Below are 16,867 nucleotides of genomic sequence, written 5' to 3'. Positions count from 1 at the left end.
GCCATCCTCCAGGGCCAAGCAGGGTGATGTGAGGTTCAGTTCTGTCTCCTTGGTAGCCTATGCCCCCATGGCCTCCATGCCCAGTACATGCCTTGGGATCCCCTTGCCTGCTGGCGGGGCCCCGGTATTGATCATATATCTTGGGGAACCCAGGTTTCTTCTCTAGGAAGGGCCCAGCCCACGCCATTGGGCGAGAGACAGATCTATGGTACTAGCTACTATGAGGCTTCAACCTTAGCATGAACAGAAAGCTTAGGCAACAGCTGTGGGAGAGCCCCTCTTGGTAAAAAGGGCAAGAGGGGCCAATATAGAATGCTCAAGTGCCTTCCCAGGGGTCCCTCTATACAGTGGAAGGGATTAAATCCTTTTATGTCCTTTTAAATTGCTGCTAAATATTTAAAAAAGTAGTTTGTAAGTTTGTTTGGGATAAATGTAAACTATGCTGTTGTAAAATATCAAAAATTATAATGACATTGTAGAATAATATTATGTAAGGATATACTTTGTTCTAGGTATGGTAATTTAATTTTAAACTGGCTGTTAATTTCTTTTTGTATAGACAAGGTCTTAGTAACTTCCTTAGAATACTTACTTAAATTGCTTACAAAGACATTGGCTTTTCTTTAAGCTGAAAACCTTGAATATAATTTAATAAGCTAATATATTTAAGTAATTATTAACTCTGTAATGCCTTTAATACACAAAACACTGAATAGGAGGTCTGTGAAGAGGAATGTACTCTTTGTTCCTCTTAATCTCTAAGGGAGAGATAGAGTAGAAGGACAAATTCTTGGTACAGTAAATCAGGCAGATTCTCCGTAAATAGTTACAGACTTCCTGGCAAGCCATGAATGGGTTGCTCTCATTCTACTGATAGCAGTCATATAAACAAACCTGGGAAAGCTTTGTAGGCAGGGGCTGCTCTCACTATACTGATTAATTGCCATCCAAACAGGCTGGGAAAACTGTGTGGGTAGGGGGCCAGCCTTGCTAGCCCCTTCAGGTGCAAGGACCGTGTCACCTTACACCTGGTCTCCAACAGGGGTCCAGTGAAATCACCAGCGACGTGCCTTCCTGTCCTTTGCGGGAACCTGAAATTAACGACCTCCTCTGATGGCTTCCTACAATGGTGGCTCAGAGGGCCAGAGTGGCTGTTGGCTTCTCGGAAAACAGGGAAACAAATGTGATGGCAGAAACCAGGCTGGGCAGAAGTGACAATCCAAATGCACTTGGAGGTTCAGAAAAAGGCTTTTATTTGCACCGCTGTGGGCTCAGGGGAGTTCTCTCCAGATGCTGAGCCCTGCGTCCAGGTTCTGACCTTTTTTATACAAGATAAGCTTCTGGGTCTTCAGGGGTCTTTCCACATATGTAGCAGCCTGGGCGGTTGCCTGTGCATCATGCGATAAGCTAGAGAGATTACAGGAGCCAGAGAAACCAAGATGGCGGCTTAGGCGAACACCTAAACTGCTGCCTCGCACAACAGTTTCAAAACTACAACTAAAAGACAGAACGGACATCATCCAGAACCACAGGAAAGCTGGCTGAGTGGAAATTGTACAACTAGAAGTAATCAGAGGGACTCTCGGAAACTCAGAGGAGCTGCAAAAAGCTGAGGTACGGAGACACGCGTGCAGAGTAGACCGGCGGCTGAGTGCCTGGCTGGATTTCTCTAGTGGGAGGGAGACGGAAACCCCCAACTGCACTGAACCCCAGTTCCAACTGCACTGAACCCCAGTTCTGGGAGAGACCCTGGGGTCCCAGACTCATACAGGGGGATTCTGGACTGTCGGGAAAAGGGAGGAGCGCACGGAAACTCAGGGGAGCCACGAAAGGCAGAGGTCTGGAGAGGCATGCGCTAGTGCGCACACAGAGGACCAACTGCTGAGTGTGCTGCTGGCTTTACTGGGAGGGAGACGGAAGCTCCCGACTGCGGTGAACTCCATTTCCGACAGCACTGAACCCCAGTTTTAGACGAGACCCTGGGGACCCAGACTCATACGGGTGCCCGGAGAGCACGGAAACTTGGGGAAGCCGCGAATGGCAGAGTGGAAACATCTGGATGCGTGCACACGCGAGTGTGGGCAGAGAGGACTGTAGTGATTACCGACGGACACTGAGACCCAGGGGCCACATAGGGCAGGGCTGACGGGAAGCCAAGGCTGTCTGCTCAGCCCTGAGACTCCGCCCCATCCAAGCCAAGCACAGAGGCTTTTGCAATTTTGCAAGTCTTGTCTCATAAGGCTGTCTCCAGCATATAAGTTCTCGCAGTATAGACACAGGTGATCCCCACAGCCAATTGGCCTGGAGGTCAATTCCTCCCCATGATACCAACAACAATCAAGACTTAACTACAACAAGGCTGTACACACAGTCCACAAAGGGGTGCACCAAAAGTGTCCACCTCAGGTAACTGGGGAGGCGCAGCCACTGGGCCGTATAGGACACCTAGCACACAAAGCTACTCTACCAACTCAGGGAAGCAGGAAAATGTGGAGACAAAGAAACAGATCACAAACAAAAGAAATGGAGGAAAACAAACAACTGGATATAGAGTTCAAAACCACGGTTATAAGGTTTTTCAAGAATTTCCTAGAAAAGGCCAATAAATTTAACAAGACCCTCGAGGATATGGAAAACAACCAAATAGAAATTAAACGTACACTGACTGAAATAAAAAATATTATACCGAGACCTAAAGCAGACTAGAGGAACGCAAGAATCAAGTCAAAGATTTGAAATACAAAGAAGCAAAAAACACGCAACTGGAAAAGAAAAAAGAATCCAAAAATTTAAAGATAGTGTAAGGAGCCTCTGGGACAACTTAAAGCGTACCAACATCCGACTTATGGGGGAGCCAGAAGAAGAGAGAGAGCAAGATACTGAAAACCTATTTGAAGAAATAATGACTGAAAACTTGCCCCACCTGGTGAAAGAAATAGACTTACAAGTCCAGGAAGCACACAGAACCCGAAACAAAAGGAATCCAAAGAGGACCACACCAAGACACATCATAATTAAAATGCCAAGGGCAAAAGACAAAGAGAGAATATTAAAAGCAGCAAGAGAAAAACAGTTACCTACAAGGGAGAACCCATACAATTGTCAGCTGATTTCTCAACAGCAACTATGTAGGGCTGACGGCAGTGGCAAGAAATATTCAAAGTGATGAATAGAAAGAACGTACATCCAAGATTACTCTACCCAGCAAAGCTATCCTTCAGAATTTAAAGTCAGATAAAGAGCTTCACAGATAAGGAAAAGCTAAAGGAGTTCATCAACACCAAACCAGTATTATATGAAATGTGGAAAAGTGCTCTTTTAGAAGAAGAGGAAGAAGAAGAAAAAGGTAAAGATAAAAAGTAGGAACAACAAATATATATCTATCAACAAGTGAATCTAAATATCAAGTGAATTAAAAATCTGATGAACAGAATAAACTGGTGAATATAATAGAATCAGGGGCATAGAAAGGCAGTGGACTGACAATTCTCAAGGGAAAATGGGTGTGGGGGTGTGGGAAGAGACTGCACAAAAATCGTACAACTATGGATGAGGACAGTGAGGGGAGAGGTAAGGACAGAAGGTGAGGTGGGAACCAGGTGGAGGGGAGCAAGGGGGGAAAAGAGGAACAATTGTAATAATCTGAACAATAAAGATTTATTAAATTATAAAAAAATAAAGATTACAGAAGCCAAGAGGATGGTTCTGGTGGAGCAAGTAAGGGGAGGGTTATCTGCTTTCGGTTTGCCTTCTCTCTCTGAGGCCAGAGTCAGGAGGGCCACTTCTTCTTTCTGATTGAGTGCCACTCATTGGTCCGCCTCCACACAGGGAAGGGTGCTCTCCATGGAGCTCAGGGGTCACTAGCAGACAAGGAACCCTCACTCTCAGCCCACAGCCTAAAACCACCCTCCCCGACCACATATGAAACAGTCAGGATTGGAGGAAGGGAGGAACACGCTATTGCCCTGAACCCAAGCAGTTTACAAAAGACCTTACCCAGGGACTGAGGGACTCAAGGGCACAATTCTGGGGAACTGTCAGGAATTGCCATTAAGGAACCTGTGGCCACTGTCACTAATCCTGGGACAGGAGTCCAGAGCGCAAGGCCAGCTGCTGACCAGGTCTCCTCTCCAGGCCCGAGCCTCAGGCTCACTCAGGGTTCTTACAGAACCTACAAGGACTGCACAGGACGCCAACGTGCAGTGCTCAAGATTTATTGCAGATGCTGGCAAGCGAGCGGTCAGAGAGAGTGGTGTGAAAACATCCACAGTGTGCACCCTGCATGTGGGCCAGGACCCCTGCAGCCGCTCAAAAGTGTGGGCTTGAGCTCTGTCGGCCAGATACGGTGACTTTTTGCAGGTGTTTCTTCATGTTGCCTGACTTGTACAGGGGTCTGAAGGCTGACTTGTTTACTTCCCATGAACGTTTACTTCAGTGATTGTAGTGGTCTGGAGAGTTCTCACATTCGTGGCTACACCAAAGAGGAGTGCAGCCAAGAGGGCAAGCAAGCGACCAAAAATGATTCTCAAATACACCACTGACATACCACTTTCCCTCACTGTCCGCGTTCTTCTTGGAGGGGGTCCACTGTCCACACTCCCTCCGGCTCCAGTGTTTATGCACCGGGGAGGGTCCAAGCCTACATGGCAATGGCAGTTCCTGTTATTGTTGCACACGCCCCTGTAGTTGCATTTCGAAGGGGGACAGTTGTAGTCTATGGCCGCCAGAGTAGCATTGCAGAAGCCCTGAAGACAGAAATTTCCACCCCCACAGGGGGTACCAGGTCTCACAGCACCCACATCAGTTGTTTCTGTCGCACGGTGTGCACCCACCCCAAAACACAAGAACCCCCCTACTATGGAGTGATGGAACCCCACATGTTCCTGCAAACGAGGCAGATGAGTGACGTTGACACACTGTAGGCGTCCACACTTAACGTCAGCTTGCGCACAACGATCTGGATGGAAAAACTCAGTTACTTTACAGTGTCCAAATCTGTGGCCCTTTTTATTTATGCCATAGCAGACGTCTGGAGTGCTCAGCGCCCCTTCCCCAAAGATCTCCTTGCAGTGCATACTGCGGTCCGTACAATTGCCATGGTAGCAGTAGCCGTCCTCGGTGCATGGGGTTCCATCTTGCAGATAAAAATCACTTGGACACCGCGTGTCCTTCCCCTTGCAGTACTCAGGAAGGTCACAGATGTTCTGGATTGGTCTGCAGAGCATCCTTGCGGGCGTGTAGGTGCAGTTTGCACAGCATGATTCCCTGTTACAAATGCTCCCAGGTGTAAAGCGGCAGTCACTTTCGCAGCATGGGTTGGTGTAACACTGCTTGAAGGTCCCACAGTCACACTGCTCTTTGTCTTCCACCACAGAGTTTCCACATCGAATGGGTGTCAGGCTACTGTTTGAATACACTATTTCTCTGAAGAGGCAGCGGTCTACATTATTATTAAGAATGTGTTGTGTGTGTTGAAAGGAACAGTTACTGAATGAATCTGTCAACACAGGGTACCTACCTGTACATGATGCAGGTGGCCCTTCTCTGGCAAACACAGTCGTTCGTATCTAACCACAAACCGAAAAGGACCCCTATTTGGTGGGAGGCTATAATTGATAACAATAAATAATGTCTGGATAGTTGACCCAGATAGAACAGATTTGTAGGACTGCATATCGCGTATAGGTATGGGTTATGATCAAGTTCATGGGGCCCATCTCTGTTCACAATCATGGCTGGATATATAAGAAAATAGTTGAATATATTGTGAATATAATTTTGAGCAAATGGACCCTGTGGAACCTTATAGTTGGTCATATCTGCTGGGTCTCCCTTATTATAAATGACGATGAGGCTGATGTAGAACCGAATATTAAGACCTCGCAACATGGCGTCTATTAAACTACCTAGTTGTACCAGAAATTGGGCACACTGTGACACATTGTTGTACAGAGTATAAATGGAATGGGCACTCATAACACAGCCTTTCATAGTTCCACTGTGGGATGGATAGAGCTTACTGCTGACCCTGGAGGCTGCACTGGGGTTCGGGTCAGAGAACAGCGGGTGCCTCTCAGCCTTGTGTCCCAGCGTGGACATGGGTCCTATGGCGTTAGTGTTGGCTACGATCTGAGAAAAGATGTGCTCAAACCTCTGGGAATCCTTGAGGGGTTTGATTTCATAGGCCAGGTCATCCACCTTCATGATGCCTTCCAGGCCCCCATAGCACGTGTCCACGGTGACCATGGAGAGAGGGACGTCTTCCAGGTAGCCTAGGTAGTAACAGTCGAGAGGGAAAAAGGGGTAGTCCACCTGCAAGGCCCCCTGGTCATCCTGAGTCATCACCACCAGCTGTCCAGGCCAAAAGAGTCTCTTGCGCCGCATGTGGAAGACGTGTCTCTGGCCCCCGAACCTCAGGCTGTAGGAGAGCCAGCCTGCTGCCAGCACGGCTTTGCCATGGTGCAGCTCCTTCCTGGGAATCACCACCTCCGAGGAGATGTAGCGCCAGGAGGGACAACCTTGAGAACACTGGGTGGGAGCCAGCACCACCCAGAGCCCAAGCAGCAAGAGGGGCGTTCTGAAGGTGACCGGGCCCTCTGCCAGCCTCATGCCCTTGGTGAGGGAGAACCGTGGATGGGAACGGAGAGAGGGAGGGTCCTCAGTGAAACCTGGTCCCCACCATCTGCAGTGGCCACTTCCTGCCAAGGGCAGAGTGGCTGGGTCAGCTGAGGCAACAATGACACGGCGTGGCCGTGGGTGGGGCTGGGCATGCGGTCAGCTGGGGTTGAGTAGGGTGAGGTTGTAACCCTGTCCGTGAATGCTAAGGTAGAAATAGGAGAGAAGGAAGCTAACCTATGTGTCCATTGCATCCATGTCAGGCTTCCCTGTAGCTCCTTGCACACATGCTATGTCATTACAGCAAAGTCAAATTCCCTGCTGTGGACGAAAAACCGCCACATACTAACCTGACTAGCTCAGGGGAGGCCTGCATGGCGGCCTGGCAAACTCAGTGACCTAAAGTAGCCACAAAGCATGGTCTGAACTTAAAACATTTTCATTAAAAAGCACTTTATACTGGGTACCCATGATCTAGGCTAGCATCTTCCCTGACAAAGGTCAGTCTTTACCTTAACTGAGCCTAATTGTCCTTTTGCATCTATGATAACATATCATTGAAATGTCAGGGTAACTTGTCAAGTCCCTTCTTGCAGACCCCTCCAGGCACAGCCCAATGGCCTGCGCTCCAGTACAGCAACCACAGATTCCTTCATTGTTACTGTTATCATGTTAATTGTTGCCTGTTAATTATCCTATACCCAGCAAAAGAAGAAAAGAAAGCATGTGTTCATCATTTCACTTTTTATCCATTCCCAGAGGTCGCCCCCGCCCCCCTCCACCCACCGTCTCACCCCCCACCTTTGGTTTCTTGCGCCTCCCTAATGTATCACCAATGGATTTCAAGTAACCCAGGTTGGTCTCCTCCTTTGATTACAATATATGAAGTAAGGTGAAATTCTTTGCAACATTATCTCAATCCGTTGTGATTCTGCTTCCCGGCAATTGTCTAAAGTTTGGCTCAGTTAAACTCACAAAAGTTCTATACAAGTTTGAATGTTTTCACATTAACACTACCAAGAAGCAACACTGCCGGGTCTTGAGCTCATGAGACACCTGCAGCAGGACAAAGCCTCCAACGAGCCCAGGACACTGGACCTCAGTGAAGAAATGTTCATCTGTCTGGATTAAAATAATGGGCTTGGAGACAGAAGTACGGCAAAAACGCGACTTTTAACGAATCCCTGAAAGAGAGGGTGTCGGGCTGTACAGGCACACATGGAGTAGCCATCACAGGCTATTTCTCCCTAGGGCGCAAAAGTCCCTCCTCTGTTTCCTCATTGGCTCAGTGCTATGGGGTTAACGGTTTTCCTCATATGTGGACTAGGTCTCATTGTATCACACTGGGCTATTAAAACGAAAAAAGGGCTGCCCTATCCGGTGCGGTTCAGTGTGTAGAGCATTAGAATGTGGACCAAAAGGTCCCAGGTTCAAGTCAAGTCAAGGGCACGTACCTTGGTTACATACTCCTACCTGGCCCAAGCCCTGTTCAGAGTGTGTGCGGGAGGCAACCAATCGATGGTTGTCTCTGTCTTTCCCTTTCTCTTGCACTCTCTCTAAAATCAATGGAAAGCCAGCCAGCGTGGCTCAGTGGTTGAGCTTCGATCTATGATCCTGAAGGTCATGGTTCAGTTCTCCATCACGGCACATGTCTGGGTTGTGGGTTTGATCCCCATTATAGCGGCTGAAGAAGGCAACCTATCAATGATTCTCATCATTGATGATTTTCTTTCCCTCTTCCTAGAAAAAAAGGGGGTGGGGGGCGTTGCTGAGGCCTTTTCTAGTTGTCTCCACCTCCCACTATCTAGTTTGTCATGGGCGCCCCTGGGGGTTTCCATTGTGATGCTGGCTCACACACACAGTCCTTTGTTCTTATATCCTCTTCCCTCCTCCCCACATTCTCTTTGTTCTGGGGAAATTCAATAACCAGTTCCATTAAAAGTTGACTAAGCTGGAGCTGGATCTCAGAGGCCTATTTCCTACACTCAGTTGCCTGAGGCTAAAGCAAATGGAATTAGCATAAAAGTGCAGAAGAGACATTGGAAGGCCAATGGACTTTGATATTCAGCAAGGCTGAATATCGGCACAAAACTGCTCTGCTGTGGGAGCAATGGCTCCAGGCAATTTCCTGACCTGATAAGCCTTACATTGGTTGCCAAACTTTACCCTAGATCTGTCTGTGTGCATTGCTAAAGGGAAAATGTGTATTCAAAGGGAATAAAAAGGAGATGGATCTGGGCTTGGTGTGCCTCTTCAGGAAAGAGGTCTCCACCTGGCCCTCAATGCCTTCTTTTTTTTTTTGCCCCTTGGAAGACCTGCAGAATCTAACTGACCCTAGCTCATACACACACACACACACCACACACGTCTACACTCTCCTCTATGGGTTCCTCACTCACACTCTCTCTCCCTACCTTCCTGCCGGTCGCCATCTTTTTTTTTTTCTTTCCAATTTTTTTATTAAGGTATTATATGTGTACATATCTTACCATTGCCCCCCCCCACCCCACTCCCATATATGCCCTCACCCCCCAGAGTTTTGCGTCCATTGGTTATGCTTATATGCATGCATACAAGTCCTTTGATTGATCTCTTATCTCCCCCACCTCTCCCTAACCTTCCCCCTGTAATTTGACAGTCTGTTTGATGTTTTACTGTCTCTGTATCTATCTTTTTGTTCAATTTTATAATGTTCTTTATTATCCATAAATGAGTGAGATCATGTGGTATTTCTCTTTCATTGACTGACTTATTTCACTTAACATAATGTTCTCCAATTCCATCCAGGTTGCTGCAAATGATGAGAATTCCTTCTTTTTTATGGCAGCATAGTATTCCATTGTGTAGATGTACCACAGTTTTCTGATCCAGTCATCTGCTGACGGGCACCTAGGCTGCTTCCAAATCTTAGCTATGGTGAATTGTGCTGCTATGAACATAGGGGTGCATATATCCTTTCTGATTGGTGTTTCTAGTTTCTTCGGATATATTCCCAGGAGTGGGATTACTGGGTCAAATGGGAGTTCCATTTTCAGTTTTTTGAGGAAACTCCATACTGTTCTCCACAGTGGCTGCACCAATCTGCATTCCCACCAGCAGTGCACGAGGGTTCCTTTTTCTCCGCATCCTCGCCAACACTTGTCGTTTGTTGATTTGTTGATGATAGCCATTCTGACAGGTGTGAGATGGTACCGCATTGTTGTTTTGATTTGCATCTCTCGGATAATTAGTGACGTTGAGCATGTTTTCATGTGTCTCTTGGCCTTCCTTCTGTCTTCTTTTGAAAAGATTCTATTTAGGTCTGTTGCCCATTTTTTAATTGGGTCATTTATCTTCCTTTTATTAAGTTGCATAAACTGCCTGTAGATGTTGGAGATTAAACCTTTATCAGTGATGCCATTTGCAAATATGTTCTCCCATGTAGTGGGCCTTCTTGTTGTTTTGTTGATGGTTTCTTTTGCTGTGAAAAAGCTTTTTATTTTTATGTAGTCCCATTTGTTAATTTTCTCTTTAGCTTCCATTGCCCTAGGAGCAGTGTCAGTGAAGAATTTCTTTTGGCATATGTCTGAGATTTTGCTGCCTGTGGATTGCTCTAGTATTTTTATGGTTTCCCGTCTTATGTTTAAGTCCTGTATCCATTTTGAGTTTATTTTTGTGTATGGCGTAAGTTGGTGATCAAGCTTCATTTTTTTGCATGTATCTGTCCAATTTTCCCAACACCATTTATTGAAGAGACTGTCTTGACTCCATTGTATGTTCATGCCTCCTTTGTCAAATATTAATTGAGCATAGTGGTTTGGGTCAATATCTGGATTCTCTATTCTGTTCCATTGATCTATATGTCTGTTCTTGTGCCAGTACCAGGCTGTTTTGAGAACAGTGGCTTTGTAATACAGCTTGAAATCTGGTATTGAGATCCCTCCTACTTTATTCTTCTTTCTCAGGTTTGCTGTGGCTATTCGGGGTCTTTTTTTATTCCAGATGAATTTTTGGAGAATTCTTTCAAGGTCTGTGAAATATGCCGTTGGTATTTTAATGGAGAGTGCATTGAATCTATAGATTGCTTTGGGTAGTATGGACATTTTAATGATGTTGATGCTACCAATCCATGAACATGGTATGTTCTTCCATCTGTTTACGTCTTCCTCTATCTCTTTTTTCAGTGTCCTGTAGTTTTCCATGTATAGGTCTTTTACCTCCTTAGTTAAGTTTATTCCTAGGTATCTTAATTTTTTTGGCGCGATGGTAAATGGGATTGCCTTTTTAGTCTCTCTGTCTGTAAGTTCACTATTGGTGTATAGAAAGGCCATAGATTTCTTGGCGTTAATTTTGTATCCTGCTACATTGCCGAATTCCTTTATTAAGTCTATTAGTTTTTTGACGGAGTCTTTTGGGTTTTTTATGTACAATATCATGTCGTCTGCAAATAAAGACAGTTTTACTTGTTCTTTTCCAATTTGGATGCCTTTTATTTCTTCTTCTTGTCTAATTGCAATGGCTAATACTTCCAGTACTATGTCAAACAGGAGTGGTGAGAGTGGGCATCCCTGTCTTGTTCCTGTTCTTAGGGGAAATGTTTTTAGTTTTTGTCCATTGAGTATGATGTTTGCTCTGGGTTTATCATATATAGCTTGTATTATGTTGAGGTATGCGCCTTTTATTCCCATCTTGTTGAGAGTTTTTATCAAGAAAGGGTGTTGGATTTTGCCAAATGCTTTTTCTGCATCAATTGATATGACTATGTGATTTTTATCTTTCAATTTGTTTATGTGATGTATCACGTTTATTGATTTGCGGATATTGTACCATCCTTGCATTCCTGGGATAAATCCTACTTGGTCATGGTGTATGATCTTTCTGATGTACTGCTGGAGCCGATTTGCTAGAATTTTGTTGAGGATTTTGGCATCTATGTTCATGAGGGATATTGGTCTGTAGTTCTCTTTCATTGTGTTGTCTTTATCTGGTTTTGGTATTAGGGTGATGCTGGCTTCATAGAAGGAGCTTGGAAGTGCTCCTTCCACTTGAATTTTTTGGAATAGTCTGAGGAGGATAGGTTTTAGTTCTTCCTTGAATGTTTGGTAAAACTCTCCTGTGAAGCCATCAGGCCCCGGGCTTTTGTTTGCCGGAAGCTTTTTGATGACTGCTTCAATTTCGTCCATAGTTATTGGCCTATTGAGCTGTTTAGATTCTTCTTGATTGATTTTTGGAAGGTTATATTTTTCTAGGAATATGTCCATTTCCTCCAGGTTGTCCAGTTTGTTGGAATAGAGTTGTTCGTAGTATTTTGTAACAATCCTTTGTATCTCAGCAGGGTCTGTTGTTATTTCACCTCTTTCATTTCTGATTTTGTTTATTTGGGTCCTCTCTCTTTGCTTCTTGGTGAGCCTGGCTAGAGGTCCATCAATCTTGTTTATCCTTTCAAAGAACCAGCTCTTGGTTTTGTTGATCTTATGTATTGTTTCTTTGGTCTCTATGTCATTTATCTCCGCTCTGATCTTTGTTATTTCCTTCCTTCTGGTTACACTGGGCTTTTCTTGCTGCGCTTTTTCTAGCTCTTTGAGTTGTAGGGTTAAGTAATTTATTACCATTGTTTCTTGTTTTTTGCAATAGGCTTGTAGAGCTATGAACTTCCCTCTCAAGACTGCTCTCGCTGTGTCCCATAGATTTTGGATTGTTGTGTTTTCATTGTCATTTGTTGCCATGATGTTTTTTATTTCTTCCTTGATCTCTCTGGTGACCCAGTCCTTGTTTAATAGCATGCTGTTTAGTCTCCATGTGTTTGATTTCTTTGGATTGTGTTTATTGTAGTTGATTTCTAGTTTTATGCCACTGTGATCTGAGAAGATGCTTGATATAATTTCTATCTTCTTGAATTTGAAGAGACTTTGCCTGTGACCCAGCATATGGTCTATCTTTGAAAATGACCCATGTGCACTTGAGAAGAATGTATATTCTGTGGCTTTGGGGTGAAATGTTCTGAAGATGTCAATTAATTCCATCTGGTCTAGTGAGTCATTTAAGATTGCTGTTTCTTTGCTGATTTTTTGTTTAGAGGATTTGTCCAGTGGTGATAGTGGGGTATTAAGGTCTCCTACTATGATTGTATTGCTATTAATCTCTCCCTTGATATCCTCCAGGAGTTTTTTTTATGTATTTGGGTGCTCCTATATTGGGAGCGTATATGTTTACCAGAATTATTTCTTCTTGTTGGATTTCTCCCTTTAGTATTATGAAGTGGCCTTCCTTATCTCTTGTTATGGCATTTACTTTGAGGTCTATTTTGTCAGATATAAGTATTGCTACCCCAGCTTTTTTTTCATTTCCATTTGCCTGAAAGATATTTTTCCATCCCTTCACTTTCAATCTGTGTGAGTCTCTTGTTCTGAGGTGGGTCTCTTGTAGACAGCATATACTTGGGTCGTGTTTTTTTATCCATTCAGCTACTCGATGTCTTTTGATTGGAGCATTTAGTCCGTTTACATTTAAACTTATTACTGAAAGGTATTTGTTTGCAGTCATATCTATTTTTGTGTCTGTATTCCTTCTTACCTGTTTATTTCTTCTTTTTACAGTATTCCCTTTAGCAATTCTTGCATTGCTGGTTTGGTGGTGATAAACTCCCTGAGGCTTTTTTTTGTCTGCAAAGCTCCTGATTTCCCCTTCAATTTTGATTGATAGTCTTGCTGGATATAGTATTCTTGGATTCAGACCTTTGCTTTGCAACACTTTGTATACCTCCTTCCATTCACTTCTAGCTTGTTGTGTTTCTGATGAGTAATCATTTGACAATCTGATGGGTGTTCCTTTGTAGGTAACTCTCTGTCTCTCTCTTGCCGCCTTTAGGATTCTCTCTTTATCATTTATATTTGCCATTGAAATTATGACATGTCTTGGTGTGGGTCTTTTGGGGTTGATCCTGCTTGGGACTCTCTTTACTTGCGTAACTTTTATCTTTCCCATATCCGGGAAGTTTTCTGTCATTATTTCTTCAAATAGATTTTCTATTCCCTGCTGCTCTTCTTGTCCTTCTGGCAGCCCTATTATACGCATGTTACTTCGTTTCATGTTGTCCCGAAGCTCCCTTAGGCTTTCCTCCTGCTTTTTAATTTTTTTCTCCAATTGCTGTTCAGATTGAGCTTGTTTCTGTACCTGATCTTCTAACTCACTAATTCGGTCCTCTGCTTCTTGTAGTCTACTGTTGAAACTTTCCATGGAGTTTTTGATTGTAGCTATATCACTTTTCATTTCTTCCTGATTCTTGCATAAGTTGTTGACTTTCTCATCCATCCGATGTATAAATTCCATGACCATTACTCTGAACTCCTTTTCGGTCATGTTGCAAGCTTCAGTTTCACTAATTTCCTTTCTTGGCGACTCCACATTTTCTTTCCTCTGTGAGTTATTTCGTTTCCCCATTCTGGCTATTACCAGAAAGCTCAAGCTTCCGTTTGCGTGGACCTGGGCCGTGTGCTGTGGGGACTTCGCTCCACCCGAGTTTCACTGAAGTGCTCTGACACTAGGACGTGTGGCTGCCTTTGGTTGGTGGGAACCAGACTTGCCCAGGGTCCGTGACCCCAGTGTTCCGTGTGGTCTCGTGTGCACACTTGGAATCAGGGGCCCTGTCTGCACCACACTGTTGGTATGCGCCGAAAATGAGATCCTTAGGATGTGCCAGGAGTCAGAGTTTCCCTGTGTCTGCACCAAGACTCGAGTGTCAAAGTCCCTGTTGCCTTGTGTGGTTTCTCGTTGAGAATCAGGGTCCCTGTGTGTGCATGCACCAACAATTGGGGTCGCTGGCTCTTAGTGTGAATGCGCTGTGAGTCAGGGATCCCAGGCAGCTGTGTCCGGCGTGCCAAATTCCCTGAAGTGGAGCTGCGTCCTGTGTGTGCTCTCTCTACTGAGTCAAACCGGCTAGAGCGCACATTCTTAAAATCCTGAAGGTGAGCTGGTTCCGTGGTGCACTCTCCCAGTGTCCCGGAAGGGGAGCGGAGTCCGTCCTGCGCGCCAACTTCCCCAAAGGGAAGCCCTTCTGTGCACACTCTAAGATTCCCAGAAGGGGGAGCTGTGACCCGCAAGCCAAATTCCCCGAAGGGGAGCCCTCTGTGCGCACTGACAGATTTCCCCGACGGGAAGCTGCTTCTGTCCCACGCGCGCCAAATTCCCTAGGGGGGAGCGCGTCCCTGCGCAAAGCTCGGCAGCTTGGGCGAGGGGCGGGTCTATCAGTTACTATGGCGCTCTCCGCGCACCTGTGAGCGCTCAGCAGCTTGGGGGAGGGGCGGGTCTATCAGTTACTATGGCGCTCTCCGCGCGCCTGCTGGGAGTGAGGTAGGCTCTTTGACTCACGGAATTCTGCTGAGAAGTCTGGATTCTTGTTGTTCGTTGGTCTGAAGCTGTGATAGCAGTTCTCTGTCCCCAGTGGCTGCAGGGTCCTGGTTTGTGTCAGAAGCCAGGATCCGCGTCTCAGGCAGCTCTGTTTCCCAAGATGGCGTGGTCTCCGCGTCCGCACCAGCCGCTGAGAAGTGTCCGCTTTGTGCGCGGGGCTGCGCCGTCTAGGACTGCCCAGTTAGGGAGCCCCTTGGAAGACGTGCAGAATCTAACTGACCCTAGCTCATACACACACACACACCACACACGTCTACACTCTCCTCTATGGGTTCCTCACTCACACTCTCTCCCTACCTTCCTGCCGGTCGCCATCTTTTTTCCAATGTCCTCAATGCCTTCTAAATTCATATTTCATGTACAGCGTTTTCATTTGTGCATCGGCACCCACTCTTCAGAGTGTAATTAAAGGTCTCATTTTGGTCATGTTTTTTGTTTCCCAGTCCGTCCTTTGAAATTTAAATACACCAGCCATTTCTCACAATCTGGGGGATGCGTCCAGGACGTCTGTTCCCATGAAGAGAAAAAGGCTAGTTTAAGGAGTGGGGTGCCCCACCACATTTCGGGTGGCCTCCTGTCCTAAGCATTTTACTGTGATGTAGTCCCATTTGTTTATTTTCCTTTGTTTCTCTTGCCCTAGGAGATGTATTGGCAAAAATTCTGCTACGTGAGATGCCTGAGATAATACTGCCTATGTTTTCTTCTAGGATTTGTATGGTTTCATGACTTACATTTGAGTCTTTTACCCATTTTGAGTTTATTCATGTGTATGGTGTAAGTTGGTGGTCTGGTTTCATCTTTTGCATGTTTCTGTCCAGTTTTCCCAGCACCATTTGTTGAAGAGACTGTCTTTACTCCACTGTATGTCCTGGCCTCCTTTGTCAGATATTAATTGAGCGTAAAGGCTTGGGTCAATTTCTGGGTTCCCTGTTCTGTTCCATTGGTCTATTTCAGTGGTCGGCAAACTCATTAGTCAACAGAGCCAAATATCAACAGTACGATTGAAATTTCTTTTGAGAGCCAAATTTTTAAAACTTAAACTATATAGGTAGGTACATTGTTATTAACTTAATTAGTGTACTCAATTCTTAAATTGATGACCAAAATACCTGTAGGATTTGCAGCTGGTTGGAAAAATATGGGTAACTTTATGCTTCGAGTAGGTACTTTTGCCACCCACACCCGTGCGATTTGTGGACGTGATTAGCACTAACCATTGCACCATGAGACTGCTGACTGACTGGCTCACTCAAGTCGTGCTTGAATCGCACGCGCCTCCCCCGCGCTGCATATCCCGCGGCCCGCCTGCACCTCGTCTCCTGTCTCCAACCGACTGACAACCCTACTTCTTCTAACGCCACTTCTTCAAAATCGACTCACCCAGGCCAAAAACCGACTTCTACGCATAGGCCACGAAGTTTCAATCACACTGTACATGCGCGCCTGCACATGGTATTTTGTGGAAGAGCCACACTCAAGGGGCCAAAGAGCGGCATGTGGCTCGCGAGCTACGGTTTCCCAACCACTGGTCTATGTGCCTGTTCTTGTGCCAGTATCGGGCTGCTTTGATTATAATGGCTTTGTATCATAGTTTGATATCCGGTATTGTGATTCCCTCCAACTTTGTTCTTCTTTCTCAATATTGCTGCAGCTATTCAGGGTCTTTTATGGTTCCATATAAATTTTGGTTGTATTTGTTCAAGTTCTGTGACATATGCCCTTGGTATGTTAATAAGGATTGCATTGAATCTGTAGATTGCCTCCTTCGGTAGTATTGACATTTTACTGGAGTTAATTCTAGAGATCCATAAACACAGTATATTTTTTTATTTCTTTATATGTTCCTCTATCTCTTTTCTCATGGTCC

General features: G+C 45.3%; 2 protein-coding genes across 5 annotated transcripts in view; one reads left to right on the top strand and one right to left on the bottom strand.

Annotated features, from left to right (window-relative positions):
• LOC307104132 (GPI ethanolamine phosphate transferase 2-like) overlaps positions 1–16,867 on the top strand; it is a 44,971-nt gene that overhangs the window by 13,464 nt on the left and 14,640 nt on the right. The window contains exon 3 of one of the 4 annotated variants that reach the window (XM_079778806.1): positions 1,043–4,414. The exons of the other annotated variants lie outside the window; for them this stretch is intronic. Coding sequence (XP_079634932.1) covers positions 1,043–1,114 — 72 coding nt within the window. The 3' untranslated portion in view covers positions 1,115–4,414. Of the gene's footprint in view, positions 1–1,042; positions 4,415–16,867 lie in introns of those variants that run through there. 4 annotated transcript variants of the gene reach the window in all.
• Positions 5,376–9,223, bottom strand: LOC307104124 (disintegrin and metalloproteinase domain-containing protein 21-like). Its single transcript, XM_079778798.1, has one exon. The coding sequence runs from the start codon at positions 6,607–6,609 to the stop codon at positions 5,515–5,517; it is 1,095 nt and encodes a 364-aa protein (XP_079634924.1). The 5' UTR covers positions 6,610–9,223; the 3' UTR covers positions 5,376–5,514.

Source organism: Cnephaeus nilssonii, assembly GCF_951640355.1.
Source record: "Cnephaeus nilssonii genome assembly, chromosome: 1".
NCBI lineage: Eukaryota > Metazoa > Chordata > Mammalia > Chiroptera > Vespertilionidae > Cnephaeus > Cnephaeus nilssonii.
The sequence above is the reverse complement of the archived record's forward strand: the minus strand, read 5'-3'. Positions and strand labels throughout refer to the sequence as shown.

Bases quoted from the DNA above. Each gene is read 5' to 3' on its own strand.
- LOC307104124 (XM_079778798.1), bottom strand. From the start codon at position 6,609: ATGAGGCTGGCAGAGGGCCCGGTCACCTTCAGAACGCCCCTCTTGCTG.